The 25093-nt window shown below is 52.6% G+C and overlaps 1 protein-coding gene across 1 annotated transcript in view; it reads left to right on the top strand.

Moving 5' to 3' along the window:
• GLT1D1 (glycosyltransferase 1 domain containing 1) overlaps positions 1-25093 on the top strand; it is a 323118-nt gene that overhangs the window by 26815 nt on the left and 271210 nt on the right. Inside the window, exon 2 of the mRNA XM_078666355.1 lies at positions 19814-19962. Coding sequence (XP_078522481.1) covers positions 19814-19962 — 149 coding nt within the window. The remainder of the gene's footprint in view (positions 1-19813; positions 19963-25093) is intronic.

Here is a 25093-nt window from a genome sequence, read left to right as displayed (position 1 = left end):
TGCGGAATTTATCACAGAAGAATATCTGGATAGGCAGAGTTCCCATGCCTAATATTTCTGAGACCTTGGAACTGTTAAGTGATGCTAAATGTTTAACGTGATAGATTTGTCCTCAATATATCACCTGGTGTTAATGTATGAGAAATGAAAACTTCTTAGCTCCTTTAATACACCTTTGGGGTAGTAGGTTTAAATGGTTGTCATCCAGAAGTTCTTCCAGTGGTTGATAAAGAAAGACTTGTTCTTAAAGAAGGACGTCCTTATTTATGGCAGCGATCGGGAGCACCATGACAACATTGATGTGGTGGTCTTGGAGAAAATGGTGCAAAGTGATCTCGCCCTCAAAATGGAAATATGCAAGTTTAGGGTGGGGACTGTGCCATATTTGGGATCCATACTTTTGAGTTAGGGAATACTTGCAAAGTTAGAACTGGCAGCGTCTATCTTTAAGGTTCTGATCATGACAAATAAGGACCAGGTGAGATCCTTTCCCTTAGTAGCTGAATACTCTTCGAGTTATCCACAATTTTGCTAGCATAGTTCAGCCAATGAGGCAGTTGTTAAAGAAAAGGTAGTAGATGTGAATGGTCATCTGAGTGTGATGTTGCTTTTCAGAAGGTAAAGCAGAAGATGGGCAAGTTGCCCACTCTAGGGCACTTTGATGTGTATTGGAAATCATGGACAAAAGTCTGTGTGGTTTTGGTGGTGTGATTTCACATCGCATGCCGAACTTCAAACACCAACTTTAGGCTTGCTTGCTTGTATTACGCTGTTTCTTTTGGGAGCTTTAAGCCAAATGTTCTTCACTGTTCCAACCCCAACACTACAGCTTCTTTGTGACACACTATTCCTCCTTCCACAAGTGTGCTACAAGGTGTTCATACGTGTGCCATGTCTTTATATGTTGGACTCATGGTTTACATAGATACAAGCCATTGTTCTTCACACTCTCCTCTTCTCCTGGTTACAGCAATCCTTTCCATGAGGGTGTGTGCCTTTGTTGACCATTTTTAACTGTCCTAATTGATTCAATGACACATTGGCCTGAGCTGCTTCAAGATTCTTGATTGTTTCTAGTATGATTCTCTATTTTGTCCTCTTGGTGAGGTGTGCGCCTTTGTTGACCTTTTTTAACTGTCCTAATTGATTCAATGACACATTGGATTGAGCTGCTTCAAGTTTCTTGAGTGTTTCTAGTATGATTCTCTATTTTTTACTCTTGGTGAGGTGAGGTCTTGGTGAGATGTGTGCCTTTGTTGACCATTTTTAGGTCTCGGCTAAAGACGCGCGGAAGCGCGTCTCCGCCGAGATCTTATGTCACCGAGCGTGCTTCCCAGGAGACACTCCTGGCCGCGCGCAGGCGAATCTAAACTGGCACGCGCATTAGTACGAGCGCTGCGTGAGGCTCCCACACAACACACGCATACATAGAAACAGAAGCGCTCACGCACGCACATACATACAGAACCCCCCCACTCATATACACACACACACACACACACACACACACACACGCGCGCGCGCGCACCGGCCCCCCCTCTCCCCTTTAACTTACTGTGGTAATCTGGGGGACTCCGCTCTCCGCACCGGCAGGGAGAGTTGACGCTGCGGCTCCTATCCCGGGACTCCCTCTTGGTCAAGGGAGCCCCGCAACACGCGTGCAACGTCCTGTTGTCGGCCCCGGGGCTCTCCACGCTCGCAGGAGCCCCGGGCCGCTCCACGCATTTCCTCCGCCTGCCTCCTCTTCCGGTCCGGACGCGGCTCCGCCCCCGTCACAGGCGACCTTGCCTGACTTCCGGTGCGGCCGCGGCGGAATTCCGGGGGCAGTAAGAGTTATTGTATATTTGGCTGCTAAATGAAAGCGTGTCCATCTGCCACTGACATTTCTTTCAAAGTCCAAGTGTCTTAGCTTTTGATGCTCTGAGAGTGTTCTTAATTTCTCTGAAACAGATCTCCAGCATTTGTTTTCGGTAATGAAATATGTTTGATAATTCGATACATTATTGTAAAAAGGCATATGGAGTCTATGGTTGTCATCCCCATTAGAGTTTCTGCGCAACCTACATTATTTACGTTCCCTGGACTTTAAACTGTATTATGCTGTAGAAAGATTTTCTAGTTAAGCATCTTTTTATGTGTTTTCTTTTCAATTCTTGTGTAAATTCTATGTTCGTGGTCTGTCCAAGCGCATGGGGCACGTGGTAAAGATTTCATCTAGGTGATGGTAGGGAAAGGGAGGTTTTTAGTAGAGCCTGATTTTATTGTAGATAAATATATTGTATTAGCATCTTTGCAACTGAACACATTTGCTCCTGTATATCTTTAATTGTGTAAGATCCCTAAATGAAATCTGGTCATTTACTCTTCCTCTCACAGATGTTCAGATGTTACAACTTTATCAGTTCGTGATTTTCTTTTGCACATCTTTAGTTCCCATTTACTTTAAAATACATCTTACTTTTGATAATAGTTAATTTAATTATAGTTATTCTTGGTGTAGTCTTTGGGTTATTGCAGTAATAACTCTTTGCTTTCGGTTTCCATTATTCAACAGTATTAAAAAAGAGGAGTTGAGAGGGGTGGGCAACTTGAAGATGAGGAAAAGGACAGAGGTAGTCTATTGTGAATATTTTAAATTTTCTGTTTTGTCAAAAAGAAATGTCATGAGCAATGCCAATTGCTCTACCTTTAATGATGCCGAGACCATTGCATTGCAAATGCTTGTTAACTATCCTAATTGATTCAATGACACATTGGCTTGAGCTGCTTTAAGTTTCTTGAGTGTTTCTTGTATGATTCTCTATGTTGTCCTCATGGGTGATCCTCATTTGTGCATTCAATGCTTCTCTTTTTCTTTCTGAGTGAGCTTCTTAAGTTGTTATTCTTTTTGCCTAATGTCCCTGGATTGCCAAAGGTTATCCATTTAAAACACATTTTCAATCACAGTTTTGAAGGGCTGAGTGTCTAAAGCACAAGCAATAACTGCTGGAGTCGAGGACAGTCATAATTACCCCCAGTAATTCCTCATTAAAAATAACTGATACCTGAATCTTACAAGGTTTAAGAGGATCGAACACAAGAAATAAGCTTTCACCTGTCACCAAAGGTGCCATTGTGCACAGTGCCACCAAATACCCCACTCCTGGTGCCCATAGACGCCAGGACTGCCAGGGTGCTCTTGCTGCTGGAGTCTCTCATGCTCCCACCGTCAGCACCCTCAGACGTCCCAATTCCCCCAAAAAACATCTCGCTACCAATGCCGCAGGTCCTGTGCTAAGTTCCCTCACAAGCACCCCAGCGCCAGTCACACTGCCAGTGTCTCCACCCTTCAATTCCAGTTGCCCCTCTCATCCTCAGTGTCAGTGTCACCATTGTCCTTATCCCACTTACTCTCAAACTCTGTGTTCTAAATTTTTTCTTTACGTTTTCCTCGGCAAAGTGTGCGTGCTTAGACTGTACCCGGGTGCATCATCTAAAGGGCCCCAATATCATGTCCAAGAGACATGCCATGTCTTGAGCATGGAAAAACTACATGGTTACTGGGAAGCCTATACGATTAAGGGCGCCCCTTTTCTTACCTCCCTCCCATGACTGTGCAGATAAGGTCCATTCAGCTCTCCAGAAGATAACTTTTCTTTTATCATGTGGGTGAGTGGTGAGAATGGGTTACCCGGTCCCTGACCGTCCATCTTTTGGTATGGATGCTTGTACTATAGTGAAGGCTATCCCACCCATCATTCCGACAACCTTCAGCCACTTTTGGCAACCCTTCTAAACAATTCAGGGGCTGTTTTCTGTTTTTTTTTACTGGAGCTTTCCTAGAATTCATGCTCGTTGCTCCCAGATGGCACTTTTGGCCCTTGGAGTAGGAGCCTGTAAACAGGCTCTGCTCTCAGCTGTATTCTATTCTATATTCTCAAGCCATGCTTCCTGCGAGATTGGGAACTGCCCTCCTCTCCACCTTTCCTGAGATCTATATGTATGGGGTCTCTGCAGCTACTAGTTCAAGCAGCTACACCCCAGATACCTGCGTGGACCCTAGAGTGCGTTCTTGAAGTTTGTGGTGCGTATTGCCATCGGTACCCCCTATCATCCCCACCCCCCTCTCCAACACCTATAGTCAAGCTGTGGTGACATTCTTCCTAGGCCACAGCCAGCCTGAAGAGTTTGTAGACCAAAAGATGCCCCAGTAAGATGACAACACCAGCTCCATTGCTGCCCTAGAAGTTCTCCGTCATGAACTGGGGTCATCTCTGCTTCAGACGAGGCTGACAAGAAGATTACGACTCGTGCAGGTGGGCAGCATGGACTAGGGACAGTGATGTCCTACTTCACTAGCAAATTCTTAAGATTTCAGATCTCTCCCCACATTCCCTGTGGGACATCGAACCTACTGCCCTGATGAGGCTTCAAGCATGGTCTACCATGTATTGGACCAAAAATAGTTGGGGGTTGTTGGACCCGGCCTCGTGGCGTGGTCCTCCCTGACCCGTAGTGACCCCTCCTGACCCGTGCACATCCCCATGGCCCTGATTCACCCGACCATCCCTCCATGACCCACACCCACGACACTGGGCTTCCCCGTCCTCTCCCTCCATCTTCCTGGTACCCGAGGCCCGGTGCCATGTCCCTGCACCTAAGATGGCCGCCCCGTCCCCAGCCCGACCTCGGCCCTAGGCGCGCCATACCCGGCTGGGGGGTAGAGCGCTCCCTGTGAGTGAGAAAGGGAGGAGTAGTTCGATCACACCTCTCACCTCCCCTCGAGAGATGAGTTTCGATCGCCCATCCGGCCTCCCTGAGGGCTGGCTCCAGGCCTGCTGCGTGTCTGGGATCCCTCCAGACCCAACTGGAAAGGATGAAAGGAGCCGCCTAGGAGGAACCCCCAACAACCGGCCCCCAGGTGCTAAGACCTCCGCCTGCGAGGACTCCGGACATCAAAGGGGAGCAGTCCTATATCAAAGGTTGCTCTGGGACGATCAACAGTTGTATCCTGGAACTATGAGAGCCCTGCTGACGTTGTCGCGGCTCCTACCTGGCAGAGAAGGACTTCTGCACGAAACCATCTGAGCCCTGCTGACCTCGTCGCGGCTCCTAACCGGCAGAGAAGGACTTCTGCCCGAAACCATCTGAGCCCTGCTGACCTCGTTTTGCTCCTACCCGGCATAGAAGGACTTCTGCCCGAATCCATCTGAGCCCTGCTGACCTCGTCGCGGCTCCTACCCGGCAGAGACGGACTTCTGCCGGAAACCATCTGAGCCCTGCTGACCTCGTCGCGGCTCCTACCCGGCAGAGAAGGACTTCTGCCCGAATCCATCTGAGCCCTGCTGACCTCGTCGCGGCTCCTACCCGGCAGAGACGGACTTCTGCCCGAATCCATCTGAGCCCTGCTGACATCGTCACGGCTCCCTTGCAACTTTGAGAACTCCTGAGCCCTGCTGATCCGATCGCGGCTCAAAGATTACCCTGGTCCGGCTGGACCCAAGATCTACTCGTATCCCCCAGCTCGAGGATTGAGAGCTGTGCGCCGGATACGCACCCATATTGACTTTGAACCTTAAGACTGTCCCGCTACCCTAACCCATACCGAGACTCTGTGAGCCCTTGCTCTGCTGTACATAAGAATCTGCGGATCATAAAGATCCATTTGTTTGAGAGATAAAAGCTTATTTTCTCTTGCAACCTACGGTGTGGTGTCCCCTTTGTCAAGTAGTGGTAGCTCAGCGCGTGCGATCCTAGATTCGAGATCGTCTCCCTGAGGGATCTCTCGCCAGTGCTCGGCAGTGTTCCTAGGAGAGATGGGTCACAGGGTGGTCAGGTACACATTCTGGCTTCCCCTTGGATCGCCCTTCTAACATTGGTGGCAAGCGACGGGATCCGAGCCCATAATCTACAGATCGAACAGTGAGCGGCTGACGCACTACCGAACAAAGATGGCAGAAGGAAACACCAAGAGTCCCACTGAAACCGATGCAAGTACCACGTTCCGTGCGGAACGGCTGGAAGAGTACACGCACAAAGAATTGAAAGAGTTTTGCAAAGAACCGAGAATCGCTACCACAGGCCTAAATACGAAGGAAGACATGCAAAAAGCCCTACAAGCTTGGGTGGAGTCCGGAGCAGCCCTTCCCCAGTCAGGAGGAGAAGCGGAGCAGCCGGCCGAACCCGAACTCATCCAAAGGGGGAGCAGCGGCGCCCTGGTACGAAGCAACGCACCAGATGGGGGCCTCTCCCCGGAAGAGCTAGCGGATAGAGAGAGAAACCGCAATCATGAACTTGAATTGGCCAAACTCAAAATCGAGGGCGAACTAAAGTTAGCCGAAAAGAAGCTAGCGGTAGAACAGCTACGAGTGCAAGGGGAGTTGGAAGAGAAGAAACTCCAAAGAGAACATGAAGGCAAGAGACTCCAGCTGGAGCACGAGCGCGGCCTGAAGGAGATCGAACTAAAGGCCCGGAGCGAAGAAAACCGAGCCCCGGGGAACCGAGAAGCCGTTCCCCCGGTAGAGCCAAAAGTCCACATCCCCAAGGAGGTGGTGAAAGAGTACTATAAGAACGACGATATCCAGCAATGGTTCAAGGCCTACGAAGTCGCCATGACCTCCCACCGAGTTCCACAGAAGGATTGGGGAGCTGGGTTGTGGGGTCGATTCCTGAGCGAGGGGAGAGACACCCTGCGCGACCTGCCGTCCTCAGTGCAGACCTCCTACAGCCACATGAAAGAGGCCCTGCTAACGGGATACGGGCTCACTCCCGAGATGTATCGCCAGCGGTTCCGAGAGTGCAAGAAGATCCCTGGCACCACGTGGGTGGAGTATGTGAACTTTTACAGTCGAGCATTAGAGGGGTGGATCAAGGGCAGCAAAGTTACCACCTTCGAAGAACTTACCGACCTCATTGCATGGGAACACTTGTCCTTGAACTGTTTTGTGGAATTACGCCAGCATCTGCTGGACAGCAAGCTCGCAGATCCGAGGAAACTGGCCGTCGAGGCCGATCGCTGGGTGAACACCGGGTCCCCCGGGGCCCCGTAGGAGATTACCCCCGAAACAGTCAGGGACCTTCCCGCCAGAGGGGAGGGGGAAACCAAGGAAGACAGAGGGAGTCCCAGTCAGGTCCCCAGCCTAGTCCCCCCAGAAGCCAACTCGAGAACTTTCCAGCGCCCCCGCCAGCCAATTCTGCTCCCCCAGGTAAACATGGGCACCGGGTCACCATCACCTGTTTCCGTTGTCAGCAGCCAGGGCACTACGCCAGTGACCCCCAGTGTCCCATGATCCCGCGACCCTCCACGACAGCTCCCCCAGCCCGGCAGATAGCCAATGTAGCCCAAGGGGAGGAGATGGAGGACACCGAAGAGTGGGAACCTGCTGCCATGGCCCTAGTCTCCCTAGGAGACTGAGAGATGATCCCCGGAGCCCCCCTGCCCGATAACACAAAGAAATAACGGCAACTAGTGACAGTGAATGGCCACCGAGTGGAGGCCCTTCGTGACACCGGGGCGAGCATCACAGGTGTCCTCAGTCACCTAGTCAGAGAGGACCAAATCATTCCGAATGTCCTGTGCCCCGTACTCTCCGCTGACAATACAGAGAGCTTGTGTAAGATGGCCTTGATACCGTTCGAATGGGGGGAGTGATAGGCAAGTTACGCGTAGCTGTCCGAGCCTCCCAACCAGTAGACTGTCTCCTGGGCAACGACCTGGAAAGTTCCCCGTGGAGACAAGTTGAGTGCAAGACCCACCTGGGCATGATGGGCCTACCCGAATGGGTGTGCACCACCACCCGATCCATGTCGGCCCGACTGCCCCCCGCGGGGAAGTCAGAGCCGAGCCTACCAGCCACACCCCTGTAGATGAAGACAGGGACGACCGAAACGAGCCCAACGGCCTCTCCCCAGGAGGAGAACCCGTCGCCGACGACGAACCCTTGCATACAGATCCCGCACAGATCCCTGAGCTAGATGATCTGCCCGAGTTGGCACAATGGTGTCACGAGGGGGGCCCCTCCCGAGAGGAGTTCTGCCGGGAGCAAGCCACCTGCCCATCTCTGGTCGGACCACGGCAACAGGCCGCCGCCCAAGCTGCGGGCGACCAGTCTGGAACCCATCTAGTGTATTGGGAGAATGACCTCCTGTACAGTGAACAGAAGTCTGCCGAGCTAGGGTCAGCCCGGGTGCTGGTGGTGCCCCTACGCTTCCGAGACTTCCTCCTAGGACTGGCCCACGATGTGCCCCTGGCGGGACACTTGGGCCAGGACAAGACCTATCACCGCCTAGTTACGCACTTTTATTGGCCCAAGATGCGAGCGAACGTAGAGGCCCACTGCAAGTCCTGTCCCACGTGCCAGGCTAGTGGGAAAAGTGGAGGAACGCGCAAGGCTCCCCTTCAGCCCTTCCCCGTCGTCAGTACCCCCTTCGAGCGGGTCGGGATCGACATTGTGGGGCCCCTAGACCCCAGAACCTCCCAAGGTCACTGATTCATCTTAGTCTTGGTGGACCATGCCACGAGATATCCCGAGGCCATTCCCCTCCGCACAGTAACGGCCCCCGTGGTGGGCCGGGCGTTGATGGGAATCTTTTCCAGAGTAGGAATTCCCCGCGAGGTCGTGAGCGACCGCGGCACGAACTTCATCTCCAAATACATGATGTCCCTGTGGCAACAATGTGGAGTGTCCTACAAGTTCACCACCCCGTATCATCCCCAAGGAAATGGCCTAGTCGAATGGTTCAACCGGACTTTGAAGGGGATGATCATGGGCCTAGAAGAGCCCCTCCGGCGTAAGTGGGACGTCCTCCTCCCCTGCCTCCTGTTCGCCTACCGGGAAGTCCCCCAAAAATCCCTGGGGTTCAGCCCATTTGAACTGCTTTACGGGCATCCTGTCCGAGGGCCCCTCAGCCTGGTCAAGGAGGGGTGGGAGACGGCACCCCGAGACTCCCGCCCAGATGTGTTCAGATACATCCTAGCCCTCCGAAACCAGACTCGGAAGTTCTGAGCGCTGGCCGAGGCCAACCTCGAGGCGAGCCAGGAGGAGATGAAGCGCTGTTATGAGCCAGAATGCAACTCTGGTCGAGTTTCAACCGGGCCAGCAGGTCTGGGTGATGTCCCCGGTGAAACCCTGCGCCCTCCAAGACAAATGGACCGGGCCTTTCAAAGTCGTGGAGAGGAAGAGCCAAGTGACCTACTTGGTGGACGTCCAGTCCCCTCGGAACCCCCTTCGGGCCCTCCACATGAACCGCCTCAAGCCTCACTTTGTGCGGACGGAGTTGAGCTTGCTCTTGGCCACCGACGACGGAGCGGAAGAGGAAACTGAGCCTCTTCCTGACCTCCTGTGCGCCAAAGAGAAGGATGGCTCCGTAGACGGAGTGAGCCTCTCTCCCTCCCTCACTCCCCAGCAACCTGAAGACTGCCGCCAGCTCTTGGGGCAGTTCCCCGATTTGTTCTCCCTGGTCCCCAAGGTCACCGACTGGTGTGTCCACAACGTGGACACCGGAGACAGCCCGCCGGTGCGAAACCGAGCCTACCGAGTACCCGACCGAGACCGGACCTGCATCCAGGCCGAAGTCTCAAAAATGCTCACCCTAGGAGTGGTCGAGCCCTCCGACAGTCCCTGGGCCAGCCCAGTGGTACTGGTCCCAAAAGCCGCGGCCCCTGGTGTCGTCCCCGAACTCCGGTTCTGTGTGGACTACCGGGGGCTCAACGCAGTCACCCGAGCAGACACCCACCCCACTCCCCCACCAGATGAGCTCATCGACCGCCTGGGGTCTGCTCGCTACCTGAGTACCTTCGACCTGACCTGCGGATACTGGCAAACTGAGCTCACAGAGGGAGCCAAGGAGCGGTCCGCCTTCTCCACGGGCATTATCGCTTTTGAGTGATGCCGTTCGGGATGAAAAATGCCCCGGCCACCTTTCAAAGACTGGTGAATCGAGTCCTGGCCGGGCTGGAAGAGTTCAGCGCCGCATATCTGGACGATATTGCGGTGTTCAGTTCCCACTGGGACGAGCACCTCCGGCACATCCGGAGGGTGTTGCTGGCCCTGCGCCAGGCAGGCTTGACAGTGAAAGCTAGCAAGTGCCAGATTGGACAAGGGTCAGTGACCTACCTTGGCCACCAGGTCGGAAGCGGGCAGGTCGCCCCTCTCCAGCCTAAGATCGATTCCATTTTGGCCTGGGAACCGCCCACCACCCAGACCGAGGTCCAAGCCTTCCTGGGCCTCACCGGTTACTACCGGAGGTTCATAAAGAGTTATGGCAGCATAGTGGGACCCCTCACGGAATTGACTTCCAAGAAGCAGCCCAAGTGCGTGCAGTGGACCCCCTCCTGTCAAGAGGCGTTCGACACCTTAAAGACCGCCATGTGTACTGCCCCTGTGCTCCAAGCCCCGGACTACTCAAAGGAGTTTGTGGTCCAAACCGACGCTTCCGAGCATGGCATCGGGCCCGTACTGTCCCAGCTCAATGAGAAAGGCGTAGATCAGCCCGTAGCCTTCATTAGCAGAAGGTTGCTGCCCCGAGAACAGGGATGGAGCACCATCGAACGAGAAGCGTTCGCAGTAGTCTGGGCCCTCAAGAAACTCCGACCCTACCTGTTCGGAACCCACTTCCGAGTGCAGACAGATCATCGACCCTTGCGGTGGCTCATGCAGATGAGAGGAGAGATCCCCAAACTGATGTGATGGTCAATCTCCCTCCAGGGGATGGACTTCACAGTAGAGCATCACCCTGGTACTGACCACGCCAACGCTGACGGCCTCTCCAGGTTCTTCCTCCTCAGCGAAGAGAACCCCCAAGAGGATGGGTAGTTCTCCCCGACCTTCAGCTGGGGGGGACGCGTGTTGGACCCGGCCTCGTGGCGTGGTCCTCCCTGACCCGTAGTGACCCCTCCTGACCCGTGCACATCCCCACGGCCCTGATTCACCCGACCATTCCCTCCATGACCCACACCCACGACACTGGGCTTCCCCGTCCTCTCCCTCCATCTTCCTGGTACCCGAGGCCCGGTGCCCATGTCCCTGCACCTAAGATGGCCGCCCCGGCCCCAGCCCGACCTCGGCCCTAGGCGCGCCATACCCGGCTGGGGGGTAGAGCGCTCCCTGTGAGTGAGAAAGGGAGGAGTAGTTCGATCACACCTCCCACATCCCCTCGAGAGATGAGTTTCGATCGCCCATCCGGCCTCCCTGAGGGCTGGCTCCAGGCCTGCTGCATGTCTTGGATCCCTCCAGACCCAACTGGAAAGGATGAAAGAAGCCGCCTAGGAGGAACACCCAATAACCGGCCCCCAGGTGCTAAGACCTCCGCCTGCGAGGACTTCGGACATCAAAGGGGAGCAGTCCTATATCAAGGGTTGCTCTGGGACGATCAACAGTTGTATCCTGGAACTACGAGAGCCCTGCTGACGTCGTCGCGGCTCCTACCTGGCAGAGAAGGACTTCTGCACAAAACCATCTGAGCCCTGCTGACCTCGTCGCTGCTCCTAACAGGCAGAGAAGGACTTCTGCCCGAAACCATCTGAGCCCTGCTGACCTCGTCGCGGCTCCTACCCGGCAGAGAAGGACTTCTGCCCGAATCCATCTGAGCCCTGCTGACATCGTCGCGGCTCCCTTGCAACTTTGAGAACTCCTGAGCCCTGCTGATCCGATCGCGGCTCAAAGATTACCCTGGTCCGGCTGGACCCAAGATCTACTCGTATCCCCCAGCTCGAGGATTGAGAGCTGTGCGCCGGATACGCACCCATATTGACTTTGAACCTTAAGACTGTCCCGATACCCTAACCCATACCGAGACTCTGTGAGCCCTTGCTCTGCTGTACATAAGAATCTGCGGATCATAAAGATCCATTTGTTTGAGAGATAAAAGCTTATTTTCTCTTGCAACCTACGGTGTGGTGTCCCCTTTGTCAAGTAGTGGTAGCTCAGCGCGTGCGATCCTAGATTCGAGATCGTCTCCCTGAGGGATCTCTCGCCAGTGCTCGGCAGTGTTCCTAGGAGAGGTGGGTCACAGGGTGGTCAGGTGCACATTCTGGCTTCTCCTGGGATCGCCCTTCTAACAGGGGTCCCCTGTTTGACGTCTGCGCAGTATGGCATCGATGTCCCACAACTGTTAGCCTTGTACCAGTTCCAGTGCTTGTGAACGCCCGTTCTGCTTGTAAATGAAAGTGCTTTGCATTACCCTACTTGTAACAAAGGTAGCCACATGAACATTGGATTGGCCCGGGGCCCCACAATGCCCCTCATGATGCACTAGAGAAACAAGGCCCTCGAGGCCACCAAGAATGTCTTCGGCATGACTGCGGGATCCAGACGTATGAAGTTTCCTGGTGCCTTGAAACCTGACTGTAAGGCGCTTGAAACTAAGCGCTCCTCCACAGAACCAGAAACGTCTGACTGCGACCAGTTGATTCCAAGATGCAGGTCTGTCTTGTCCCCGTTGGCCGCAACCTTTACACCAAGGAAGAGTCTGTTGAACCGGTGGTCCACATAAAACATGGCCCACGGCCTGAAGTGGTCAAGGAAGTGTCACAGCCACAGTTTTAGGACCAGAAATTGTCATTGTTGTCACTTGACTACAGCTGAAGAGACTCCTCTCTGGTGTCCTACAGCTCAATCTTGACTTTAGAAGAACTCTGTCTCAGCCGGTGCTCCGCTTGCGAGAGACGGTCTACCATCTCGTCTCACGTGAGCACCAGTCCATCGACTGCCTCCTAAGTAATCATCAGCATTGACTTATCCAGACCCCTGAACCCTGAAGGCCTTGCTGAATCTGTAGATCCAAGTGGCTGCAAGGTTTCTTGAATGTAGTGCTGGTATTTAATAGGTGGGAGCTGCTGTTTTTGTAAATATAAACTTTGAAACTACTAGGTGTTCCCTGCAAGCAACAGGATCTGGAGAAATATCCCAACACCTGTGGTCAAAATTGAATATTCCTACATTTTCCGACAGTGAGTCCACATGAAGCGGCTACTAGCACACACCGCGGGAAGGCATTGCTGTTTGTAGGTTTTATGGATGACCCCAATACCTGCAGATCAGGAGAAGGGGTCATTCAAAGAGAGTAGTGTGATCACATTGCCTCATCTCCTCCCACCCTCAGACCCAAGAAACTCCCCCCTGTCATATTCTAAATCCCATGTTCTTGAAGAGTCTGTTTCATCATTTCAGAGACAGGTGTGACTTTGATGCCTCTGCTTAATTTGGCGTGGGTTATGGATGGTAAGAGAGGTAGACTAGCTTTTTATTTACTTCTTGTTGCTGCTTGCATTTTTTTTTCTGAAGGATTAACTTCCAGGCTGGGGCTGCCATGTGCATCTGAAGTTCTACCTCGTCTACTGTTTTATTAAGAGAAAATAAAACTGTTTAGGAAAGTTAACGTAGTGCCAAATTAAATCATTTAATATATGTGAAGCCTTAAATGAATTGCGGAAATTGCTAATAAACTGAAGGGAGTAGGTGTACTATAAAATTAAGAATCATTTCTTCAGCTGAGCGACTCTACTAAACAAAACAGCTTCCATAATATGAAGTTTAAATCGAAATTGAGATTAATGAGAATTTTCATGGCAGTGTGCCTTGTTTGCGTGGTCACATCTGTTGAATTGTAATGAGATTAAGACCTTCGTGCTGCTGAACTAAACCGAGGTACTCCTCTTCGGGGGCACCACCTCCCCCTGGAGCGACACCTGGTGGCCAGCTGAACTCGCCCCTCCCCCCACACCCACAGAACACGCTAAAAACCTCGCATCGTACTCGACAGCAAGGTCGCATTGAGGATACAGGTGAATAACAACTGTTCCGCATGCTTCCACAGCCTCTGCATGCAGATGAAGGGGTTCAAATGGCTCCCCACCGACACCAGAGACGCCATCACCAAAGCACTCGTCACCAGCCGCCTGGACTACGGCAACGCCCTCTATGCGGGGATCACTCCCCAATGCTGAACAGGCTCCAGACCAATCAGAACCATGTAGCTGCTGAGTTTAGGGACCACCTTAATGTTTAAATAAATGGGAGAGTCCTATGTAGATAAGAGATTCATAGAAATCCATAGTCATTGCAAAAAAAGAGTTCCATGCAATCCTTAGTGGAAGAGAAGGTTATTAAATCAACCATTGGTTCTGAAGACCTCTTCGGTGGAGTCGGGACCCCAATAGATGACGAATTTCAAGTCTCCATCCGCCGGCTCTGCTGGTTGTGCTGAGCTCATCAGACATTAAGTGGGTTATGATTCTGAATGATTTCCCTTGTGTCAACTGCAGGCTGGAGTTCAGTTCTAACTTAATTCCATCTTCGACCAGGACTATCGTGATCTCTTTCACAGGAGAGGAATCGGCCTTCTTCCAGTAGTTGACTCTTCCAGATGGTGCATCTTGTGACTGATACCTCCCCAACCGCCAACGATTATAAACATCGCCCTATGACCAGTTCTATATTACCTCAAGCTGGTTGGTTTGGTAATATTCCCCAGCGGTTTGAGCCCGATCATTAGGATAAGTGACTAAAAAAAGCAAATTGTTGATCATAGTTAGCGGGTATCCCTAATCAAAAATAAATAACAAGGCATCAGCAGAGGTCTTTAGCGATACAGTTTTGATTTAGGAAGCCCACGTTGGATTGTTTGGCGCTTATGCTGCTCTGAGCCCTTTTCCTGGTTTGAGTTGGTGAAGACAATGCTTCTCCTAAGTTGTGGATGTGGTTTCGAGTGCTCCAGTCACATTTCCTACAATGTATGCCATTCCTGCCATCTGTTATGGCATGTAGAGCTTGTATGGATGGTGCAGTGAGCTAAAAAACGGTGATGGATCAAGCCCTGATCTTTGGACTGGGTAAGAGTGGTCTGCTTAATTCAGACACTCTGTTCATCACCACCCCCTTTTCTGAATCATGTAGAGCTTGTATGGCAGAGCAGAAGTGCTGCAGATCCAAGTTATGCCTCCAATGCTGAGCAGAGAGGTCTTTAAATCCTCACAGGTCTCCCTACTGCTCAACCAGTAGGGCCATGCTTGCCTGAACAAGTTACGCCTTTTCGACTATGTGGGTTTTATTGTGCCGCTAGGAAAAAACATCTGTTACCTGTTTTGAGGGAGGCTGGCTTTATTCAAGTCAGACCCGCATTAATTCACCTCCAGATGTTGGGCAATATTTACATTACTTTTAGCGTTGCCAGTTTTCTAGCGGTAGCTTTTAGAATTAGGAACAAACGCGTACCATTGAACACCTTATTGTAAACATGGTATCGTTTTAACAGATTTTTAACTTTATGTGCCAAATACGATGTATAACAGCCTAATCATGACCTGCACTGATTTTGTACACAAATAAATTGTTGATTTTAATGTATATGTATTGTATGTGCCTTCTATGATTTTTTAAAAATCGAATAAAGTGTACTTTGACTGACTGACTGACTATGTGTAGTTGATCTAGAGGTCTTTATTCACACTTTTTGGTATTCTGGGAAAGTGGAAATATAGCAAGTGGTGTCCAGCACCCGTTGAAATATTTTGACCACTCTTTGACTTTGCTGCAGCCTAAAGTGTCCCTCCGGTGACTGGAGTCCCAACAAGTCTTGAAAACCCAACAGTGGGACATTCAAAAATCTCAAACCCAACCCGACATCATCAAAATAAGTGATATTCTGAAAGGTGAAACTCAATGAGACATCAAACTAAAGGGCCGTCTGAAACGGTAAACAACGTTTACCACAAATTTTTTACTACACGGTACCTTTACCACGCGGCCATTACAACGCAAGTCGATACCACGACTTGCGCTGGAGGGCGCTCTGGGATAAGGAATTTTATACATTTATATTCCAACACCTTCCCTAGTATCCACGGGGACTGGTGTTGGAATATAAAATTATAAAAATCCTAAATCCGCGCCCTCCAACGCAAGTCGTGGTAACGACTTGCGTTGTAGCGGCCGCGTGGTAAAGGTATGCGTTGTTACAACCTGCGTTGTAACAACGTACATCCGTCTGAAACCCATGCAGGCGTCATTAGAGGAAAGGGTACTCTGAAATGTGAAACGCAAACAAACATCATCAAAGGGACAAGATAAAATTCTAGCAGAGAGCCACAAACAAAGGGGTGTTTATAAATGTGACGCCCAACCTGACATCATGTATGTGTTTATGTATATATGTATATGGCTTTTCTCTAGCGTGAACCCAGCAGAAAGACAGTGGAGCACTCTACATTGTCAAAGAAGAGCATAAAATAGACAGTCAAGATGAGATTGAGATAGGTTGAGGACAGTCAATGCACTCTGATGTAGTGTTCTTTAACCCCTCCCACGCTTGTGACGGAACCTTTCCGTCACGCCCCTGCGCGGCGCGTATTCCGTGCCAGCGCTGAGCGTTCTATTGAGCGGGTGGGGCCGTGACGGAACCGTTCTGTCACAAGCACAGCTCACCCGAGGGCCGTGACGGAACGGTTCCGTCACAAGTGCAGGAGCACCGCGCGCCCCCCCCCCGCCCCTTAGCACTGCGGCGGAATAGCCGCCGCAGTGAAAGTGTTAAAGAGGTGTGTCTACCAGTCTTTCCAAATTTGAAGCAGCGTTTTGGCAGTCCTGATGGATATAGGGATGTTGTTCCAGATCCTGGATGCATACATGTAATAGGCCTGCTGTCATGCTTTTTTAGGCTTATTAGTCTTCAGTCTGGAGGTGTCCTGGTTGCAGGTGCGCTGCGAACCACTAGAGGTGAGGAGCTTGTATAAAAGAGAATCAGGGGTGCTGGTCATGATAGCTTTGTAAATGATGCAGCTGGTTTTTAAGATGTTTAGGGCCGGTAAGGGGAGCCAATAAGGTTCCGTCAGGATCGGGGTGTATGATTATGTATCTTCAGGCTCTGCATGGGTCGTGCTGCAGCAGGCAGGTGTGGGGTCTGGGAGCCAATGGAGTAGGGCACTAACATGGGATGAGCAGCAGCTCTGAAGTCACTTTTTGGAAGAAATGCTTTGAACTTCTTCTGAAGAGAGAGCTGGTCCCAGACCACCTTTGTTTTTTGGCTGGGAGTTCCTTGAGTGTGTGACGTTGCTGTCCAGGGTGAACCCAAGTGGGGGAATTCAGTGAAAGTTGGATTTCGAATCCATCAAGGTTCATGTCATTGAGCCAAGTTTGCACTGTATTTGGTTTATTTATTTTGGCAACTAATAAGAATGATGTCTTGATTGCGTTGACCTCCATGTGTGCGCTGAATATCCTAGTTTGGATGATGAGCCAGCAGTGTTAGAGGTATTGGGTGTCTGAAGCAGAGGAGACTTTACAAGTACAGTTGTGCATCATCGGCATATTGGTGCATCTCGATGCTGGTTTCACCAATCAGCTCCATGTAGAGGTTATAGATGACAGGAGACAGTATGGCGCCCTGTGGCACCCCTCCGGTGATGGGCATCTTGTGACCTGCAGGTACCCATGTGAAGAAACTGGTGACGGTTGAAAAGGTAGGAGAAGACCATTGCTGGTGAATCCCATTCGAGACTCCAGGGTGCGTATGAGGGTGGGGTGGTGCCTGTGTTGAAGGCAGCTGAGTGGTCCAGCGATATCAGAAAGCAGGAGCCATCTTCATCTGTGAACAAGAGGGCATCGTCTACAATGTGTAAGGCAGCGGCTTCCGTGCTGCAGCGTGATCTGAAGCCAGACTGGCAGTCGTGCAGGAGATGTTAGCACGGATGCGGTATTGGAGATGAACATCGGCTGCTGTTACCTTGATCTTGCCGATAGGTGGTAAAGGAGTGAAGGAGCGGTATTAGGCGAGGGTCTCCGGGTCTAGTGTAGGTTTCTTTAGGAGTGGGAGGATCTGGCCTAGCCTGGGAGCTTCTGGTTCCTTGAGCAAGGGAGGGATTGACAGTTCTAGGTTGGGGTAACACAATACCCCCAGAGAAAGTGCTTTGATGACGATTGACCGGAAGACGTAATCTTCATGTGGAGAAGTGTGGCTCAATGGTTAGAGCGGCAGACCCTGATGCAGAGGTCTGGCCCGGGACCAGGGTTCAATTCCCCGCCTCGGCGGGTCTTGGGCTCAATCTCCCCGGGCCTGATAATTCTCGCCTCGGTGCCTATTCTAATCATGGGTCCCACGATGCAACTCTGGGCAATAGCTTGCTTAATCTCCACAACGGCCCCAACAACGCTGGGATGCCTGGCCTCCACCTTGGGGGTTGCCCAGGAGTGGACATTTCACAGGAAAGCCAGGATGGGTTCCACAGCGGTATGAGTACAAGCGCCGGGAGACCCGGTCCGGGTAGCTGTGCGCTATACAAGTACAAACCCCCCCCCCCAAAAAAAAACATAAGAAGTGATTTTAAGGCCGTGGAGTGTATCAGGGAAGGCTGAAATCCATCAAAGCTACATTAAGCGCTTGTTGGCAACATCCGGGTGTGACCCGTTGGGCACAGATGGAAACCTTATAGGGCTTTGAGCGTCATTTTTGTGCCATCGAGTTATATAACAAGATCCTTTAACATGCAGCACAAGTAAGAGTTAATTTTGGGGTGTGTGTTACTTGAATGGTCAGTATTTTAACTGCACAACGCCAGCTCGAATTGTGCATGGTCAGAGAGGGCGGGAAGTGAGGGGCGAGACAAACTCTCCGGAGGCAAATTGAGACCAGGAGTGCGTTGCATTGCCATGCCTCGCTGTCTGCACCTTTGCTGAAGGCACTTCTGTCACTTGTGATCTGTGGGTTTAATAAACAGAGGTGATTTCTGTACCCAAATTACAGCAGCGCCTGAAATGTTATTTAGTGCCCCAGCCGCTTCCTCCCGTGATTTCAGAGGGAAAAAGATTTTAATGTGCGACCTCTGTTTCTGCACCTTCATCATCGTCAATTTTTGTTTATTTCCAAACTGATCAATAAAACCACTGCAACGACGCACATAAGCACATATTTATGGCAAAGTGTTCCTATATAGACATTAAATAAAGAGAAAGCAGTCACAGCACATGAAGACGATCACATCCGCACTCGAACATGTGAATCTGGAAAGTATAGAAGCAATTGATAGATATTTCTGAGTCTGTGGAGATTGATGTTTTTAATTTTTATTCTCTTAACCCAAAGTTTCCAATCCTAAAATTGCAGCTTTTCATTAAAGGGCTTTAACGTTTGTTGCTGAAAGAAGATGGCTGAGTGTAGTATCTTGAAAAAGGACTTCATCGTCGATTTTCTGTTTATCCCAATCTCCCTTCATTGCCGACACCCCTCGACTCCCTCTGATGACTCTCGCTTCCTTTGGGAAGGCGGGGAGACCAGCTGAACCCCCCCCCCCCCCTGCGCTGTGTGACCGGGGCCGGTGGGTGTGGTGTGTAGAATGCCTTTCACCAGTTGTGTGTTCGGTTTTAGGGGTTCAGACCTGTCAGCTGTGACAGGCACTGCGGCGCCGGCCTATGATGGAGCATGACACCCTCGGGTGAGGGAGGGCAGCTGACGTCACAAGCTCCTGCTCCTCGGGGTACCTGCACTCAGCCAGGGGTAGTGTCTTTTGGGGTGAGTCCCCTCGGAGCAGCAGCCTGTGGTTTGACTTGGGTTAGTTTGGGGGGCGGGGGGGGGTCTACTCGTCTGGTTATCTCCCCGCCCTCTTCTGTGACGCGCTTCTTGAAGGATGCCAGGCAGGGTTCAGAGGTTGGCTGTCTCTGCTTCTCATCACACTAAGCATCCTTACATTGAAATGAACTCATGCTCCTTGTAAGGTGAATCTTTGTTGCTGTGTGACTGTCTCATCACCTGAAGCCCTTGATTAGTAAAGAGAGGTTGTTGTTGGAACCATGAGTGCCCACTCCCTGGCTCTGAAGGCCTCCAATGTTTGTGTTTCTCTTCCATCCAGGAGTCACCTGGAGGCGGCGGGGCACACCTGTGTCCTGAAGGATGCCGCGGGGGTCCTGGGCCCATCCGAGGTGGCCGGCCTCGTCGCTGAGGGCCAGTTCGATGCCGGACTCGTGATTCACCTCTACAAAGCAGGACGCCTTCTGCGGGGTAAGCAGCGCCATGTTTGTAAGTGGGACCTCTCTCCAAGGGGGGGGGGCTAAGGAGAGGAGAGCCCTGCCCCCAAGGGGAGAAGGAGGGAGGTGGGACCTCTCTCCAAGGGGTGGGGGGGGCTGAGGAGAGGAGAGCCCTTACCCCAAAGGAGAGAAGGAGGGAGGTGGGACCTCTCTCCAAGGGGGGGGGGGCTGAGGAGAGGAGAGCCCTGGCCCCCAAGGAGAGAAGGAGGGAGGTGGGACCTCTCTCCAAGGGGGGGGGGGCTGAGGAGAGGAGAGCCCTGGCCCCCAAGGAGAGAAGGAGGGAGGTGGGACCTCTCTCCAAGGGGGGGGGGGCTGAGGAGAGGAGAGCCCTGGCCCCCAAGGAGAGAAGGAGGGAGGTGGGACCTCTCTCCAAGGGGTGGGGGGGGCTGAGGAGAGGAGAGCCCTGGCCCCAAGGAGAGAAGGAGGGAGGTGGGGATAGACTCCACTTCCCCACCCCTTAATGTGCCCCCAAGCCTCGGTCCTGGGGGCTCCTGTTCATGGCTGGCACGTGGCCCCCTGTTGTAGACCCCCCCCCCCCCCTCCCCCACCGTGGCTGCTTGGAGGCCTCAGGATGGGTCTTTATGCTTCTGGTAGGAGAATTTTAGGAAGATAAAATGTATTTCGAATATGCCATCTTTAAGCGGAGCACACCGAAAGGGTGAAAATGCAGATCAAATATTGAAATATTAGTAATGTTTTAGGAAATTATTTTGAACTGTTCCACCAATCACGACGGATCTCTCTTCTGGGGTTACTTTTTCCTGTCTGGTTAATCACATTCCACTGTTAGAAATGTCCTCTTAAAACCAGTAATACGACGTGTGATCAAATACAGACAATTTGCACCTTTTCTGCATCCTCATAATGTGCTCAGATGTTTGTCCTCTTTATTTTCGAACGTTTTATTGGGACAAACAATCCTGCCAGCTCTTTTCTGTAAATGGTTTCCCAATAGTGTTTACAGGTGAGTTCAAACATGAAGGATACCTGCGGTTAAGCATCAGGAGTTGCAGCGTGGCAGTGGCTGAGGGGCCCTGACATTGAGTGACAGGAGTCAGATGTCTGCAGTGATGGGCAGAGCAGTGAGGGGGTCAGGGGTCCTGTATATCAGTCACCCATCGGATCTTATATACTGTGGGGCACATACAGTGCATCTGGGTGTCTACTTGTGTTCAACAAATTGTGATGTACTTGCTGTGTGTCTGACGTCTATAAGGGCTGGGAGGCGGCCGGGTCCTGTACATTGCAGCTCACAGGATATGAACCTATGGGTTAGGGGGGACTTGCTTGTTTCCTGTAGGCTGCCGTGCACGTGCACCACAGCTTACAGCAGAGTAAGCGGCAGTGCAGAGACACCGCGACGTGTTGGAAGTGCACTCAGGTGCCTGTTAGGACCCCTTAGACTGTAGTGCACATGCAGAGTGCAGCGGGCGCGTACCAGGGCACCATATGGGTCCTATTGACGTCGACACGTAGGGAGTGCATGTGAGACTCACGCTGGGATCTCACTCCACCCCTTGGACTGCGGTGCACGTGCTTTGCAGCCAACACTCAGCAGAGCGCATGACAGGTGCTCCAGAACCTGGTGCGCAAGAATCACAGCCGATGCTCTGAAGCGAGCGCGACAGGTGCTCCAGAACCTGGTGCGCAAGAATCACAGCCGATGCTCTGAAGCGAGCGCAACAGGTGCTCCAGAACCTGGTACGCAAGAATCACGGCCGATGCTCTGAAGAGCACGTGACAGGTGCTCCAGAACCTGGTGCGCAAGAATCACGGCCGATGCTCTGAAGCGAGCGTGACAGGTGCTCCAGAACCTGGTGCACAAGAATCACGGCCGATGCTCTGAAGAGCACGTGACAGGTGCTCCAGAACCTGGTGCGCAAGAATCACGGCCGATGCTCTGAAGCGAGCGTGACAGGTGCTCCAGAACCTGGTGCACAAGAATCACGGCCGATGCTCTGAAGAGCACTTCAGAGGTGCTCCAGAACCTGGTGCGCAAGAATCATGGCCGATGCTCTGAAGCGAGCGTGACAGGTGCTCCAGAACCTGGTGCACAAGAATCACGGCCGATGCTCTGAAGAGCACGTGACAGGTGCTCCAGAACCTGGTGCGCAAGAATCACGGCCGATGCTCTGAAGCGAGCGTGACAGGTGCTCCAGAACCTGGTGCACAAGAATCACGGCCGATGCTCTGAAGAGCACGTGACAGGTGCTCCAGAACCTGGTGCGCAAGAATCACGGCCGATGCTCTGAAGCGAGCGTGACAGGTGCTCCAGAACCTGGTGCACAAGAATCACGGCCGATGCTCTGAAGAGCACTTCAGAGGTGCTCCAGAACCTGGTGCGCAAGAATCATGGCCGATGCTCTGAAGCGAGCGTGACAGGTGCTCCAGAACCTGGTGCACAAGAATCACGGCTGATGCTGTGAAGAGAGCATGACAGGTGCTCCAGAACCTGGTGCACAAGAATCGCCGACTGATCCTCTGACGAGTATGTGACAGGTGCTCCAGAACCTGGTGCACAAGAATCACGGCCGATGCTCTGAAGAGCACGTGACAGGTGCTCCAGAACCTGGTGCGCAAGAATCACGGCCGATGCTCTGAAGCGAGCGTGACAGGTGCTCCAGAACCTGGTGCACAAGATTCACGGCCGATGCTCTGAAGAGCACTTCAGAGGTGCTCCAGAACCTGGTGCGCAAGAATCATGGCCGATGCTCTGAAGCGAGCGTGACAGGTGCTCCAGAACCTGGTGCACAAGAATCACGGCCGATGCTCTGAAGAGCACGTGACAGGTGCTCCAGAACCTGGTGCGCAAGAATCACGGCCGATGCTCTGAAGCGAGCGTGACAGGTGCTCCAGAACCTGGTGCACAAGAATCACGGCCGATGCTCTGAAGAGCACGTGACAGGTGCTCCAGAACCTGGTGCGCAAGAATCACGGCCGATGCTCTGAAGCGAGCGTGACAGGTGCTCCAGAACCTGGTGCACAAGAATCACGGCCGATGCTCTGAAGAGCACTTCAGAGGTGCTCCAGAACCTGGTGCGCAAGAATCATGGCCGATGCTCTGAAGCGAGCGTGACAGGTGCTCCAGAACCTGGTGCACAAGAATCACGGCCGATGCTCTGAAGAGCACGTGACAGGTGCTCCAGAACCTGGTGCGCAAGAATCACGGCCGATGCTCTGAAGCGAGCGTGACAGGTGCTCCAGAACCTGGTGCACAAGAATCACGGCCGATGCTCTGAAGAGCACGTGACAGGTGCTCCAGAACCTGGTGCTCAAGAATCACGGCCGATGCTCTGAAGTGAGCGTGACAGGTGCTCCAGAACCTGGTGCACAAGAATCACGGCCGATGCTCTGAAGAGCACTTCAGAGGTGCTCCAGAACCTGGTGCGCAAGAATCATGGCCGATGCTCTGAAGCGAGCGTGACAGGTGCTCCAGAACCTGGTGCACAAGAATCACGGCTGATGCTGTGAAGAGCGCATGACAGGTGCTCCAGAACCTGGTGCACAAGAATCGCCGACTGATCCTCTGACGAGTATGTGACAGGTGCTCCAGAACCTGGTACGCAAGAATCACGGCCGATGCTCTGAAGCGAGCGTGACAGGTGCTCCAGAACCTGGTGCGCAAGAATCGCCGACTGATCCTCTGACGAGTATGTGACAGGTGCTCCAGAACCTGGTACGCAAGAATCACGGCCGATGCTCTGAAGCGAGCGTTACAGGTGCTCCAGAACCTGGTGCGCAAGAATCACGGCCGATGCTCTGAAGCGAGCGTGACAGGTGCTCCAGAACCTGGTGCACAAGAATCACGGCCGATGCTCTGAAGAGCACGTGACAGGTGCTCCAGAACCTGGTGAGCAAGAATCACGGCCGATGCTCTGAAGCGAGCGTGACAGGTGCTCCAGAACCTGGTGCACAAGAATCACGGCCGATGCTCTGAAGAGCACTTCAGAGGTGCTCCAGAACCTGGTGCGCAAGAATCACGGCCGATGCTCTGAAGAGCACGTGACAGGTGTTCCAGAACCTGGTGCGCAAGAATCACGGCCGATGCTCTGAAGCGAGCGTGACAGGTGCTCCAGAACCTGGTGCACAAGAATCACGGCCGATGCTCTGAAGAGCACTTCAGAGGTGCTCCAGAACCTGGTACGCAAGAATCACGGCCGATGCTCTGAAGCGAGCGTGACAGGTGCTCCAGAACCTGGTGCGCAAGAATCACGGCCGATGCTCTGAAGCGAGCGTGACAGGTGCTCCAGAACCTGGTGCACAAGAATCACGGCCGATGCTCTGAAGAGCACGTGACAGGTGCTCCAGAACCTGGTGCGCAAGAATCACGGCCGATGCTCTGAAGCGAGCGTGACAGGTGCTCCAGAACCTGGTGCACAAGAATCACGGCCGATGCTCTGAAGAGCACTTCAGAGGTGCTCCAGAACCTGGTGCGCAAGAATCACGGCCGATGCTCTGAAGAGCACGTGACAGGTGTTCCAGAACCTGGTGCGCAAGAATCACGGCCGATGCTCTGAAGCGAGCGTGACAGGTGCTCCAGAACCTGGTGCACAAGAATCACGGCCGATGCTCTGAAGAGCACTTCAGAGGTGCTCCAGAACCTGGTGCGCAAGAATCATGGCCGATGCTCTGAAGCGAGCGTGACAGGTGCTCCAGAACCTGGTGCACAAGAATCACGGCTGATGCTGTGAAGAGCGCATGACAGGTGCTCCAGAACCTGGTGCACAAGAATCGCCGACTGATCCTCTGACGAGTATGTGACAGGTGCTCCAGAACCTGGTACGCAAGAATCACGGCCGATGCTCTGAAGCGAGCGTGACAGGTGCTCCAGAACCAGGTGCGCAAGAATCGCCGACTGATCCTCTGACGAGTATGTGACAGGTGCTCCAGAACCTGGTACGCAAGAATCACGGCCGATGCTCTGAAGCGAGCGTGACAGGTGCTCCAGAACCTGGTGCACAAGAATCACGGCCGATGCTCTGAAGCGAGCGTGACAGGTGCTCCAGAACCTGGTGCACAAGAATCACGGCCGATGCTCTGAAGAGCGCATGGCAGGTTCTCTAGTACCTGGTGCACAAGAATCGCCGACTGATCCTCTGACGAGT

This window comes from Lissotriton helveticus, chromosome 11, assembly GCF_964261635.1.
Source record: "Lissotriton helveticus chromosome 11, aLisHel1.1, whole genome shotgun sequence".
Classification (NCBI taxonomy): domain Eukaryota; kingdom Metazoa; phylum Chordata; class Amphibia; order Caudata; family Salamandridae; genus Lissotriton; species Lissotriton helveticus.
Note: the sequence above shows the minus strand (reverse complement) of the source record. Positions and strands in the feature narration are given on the sequence as shown.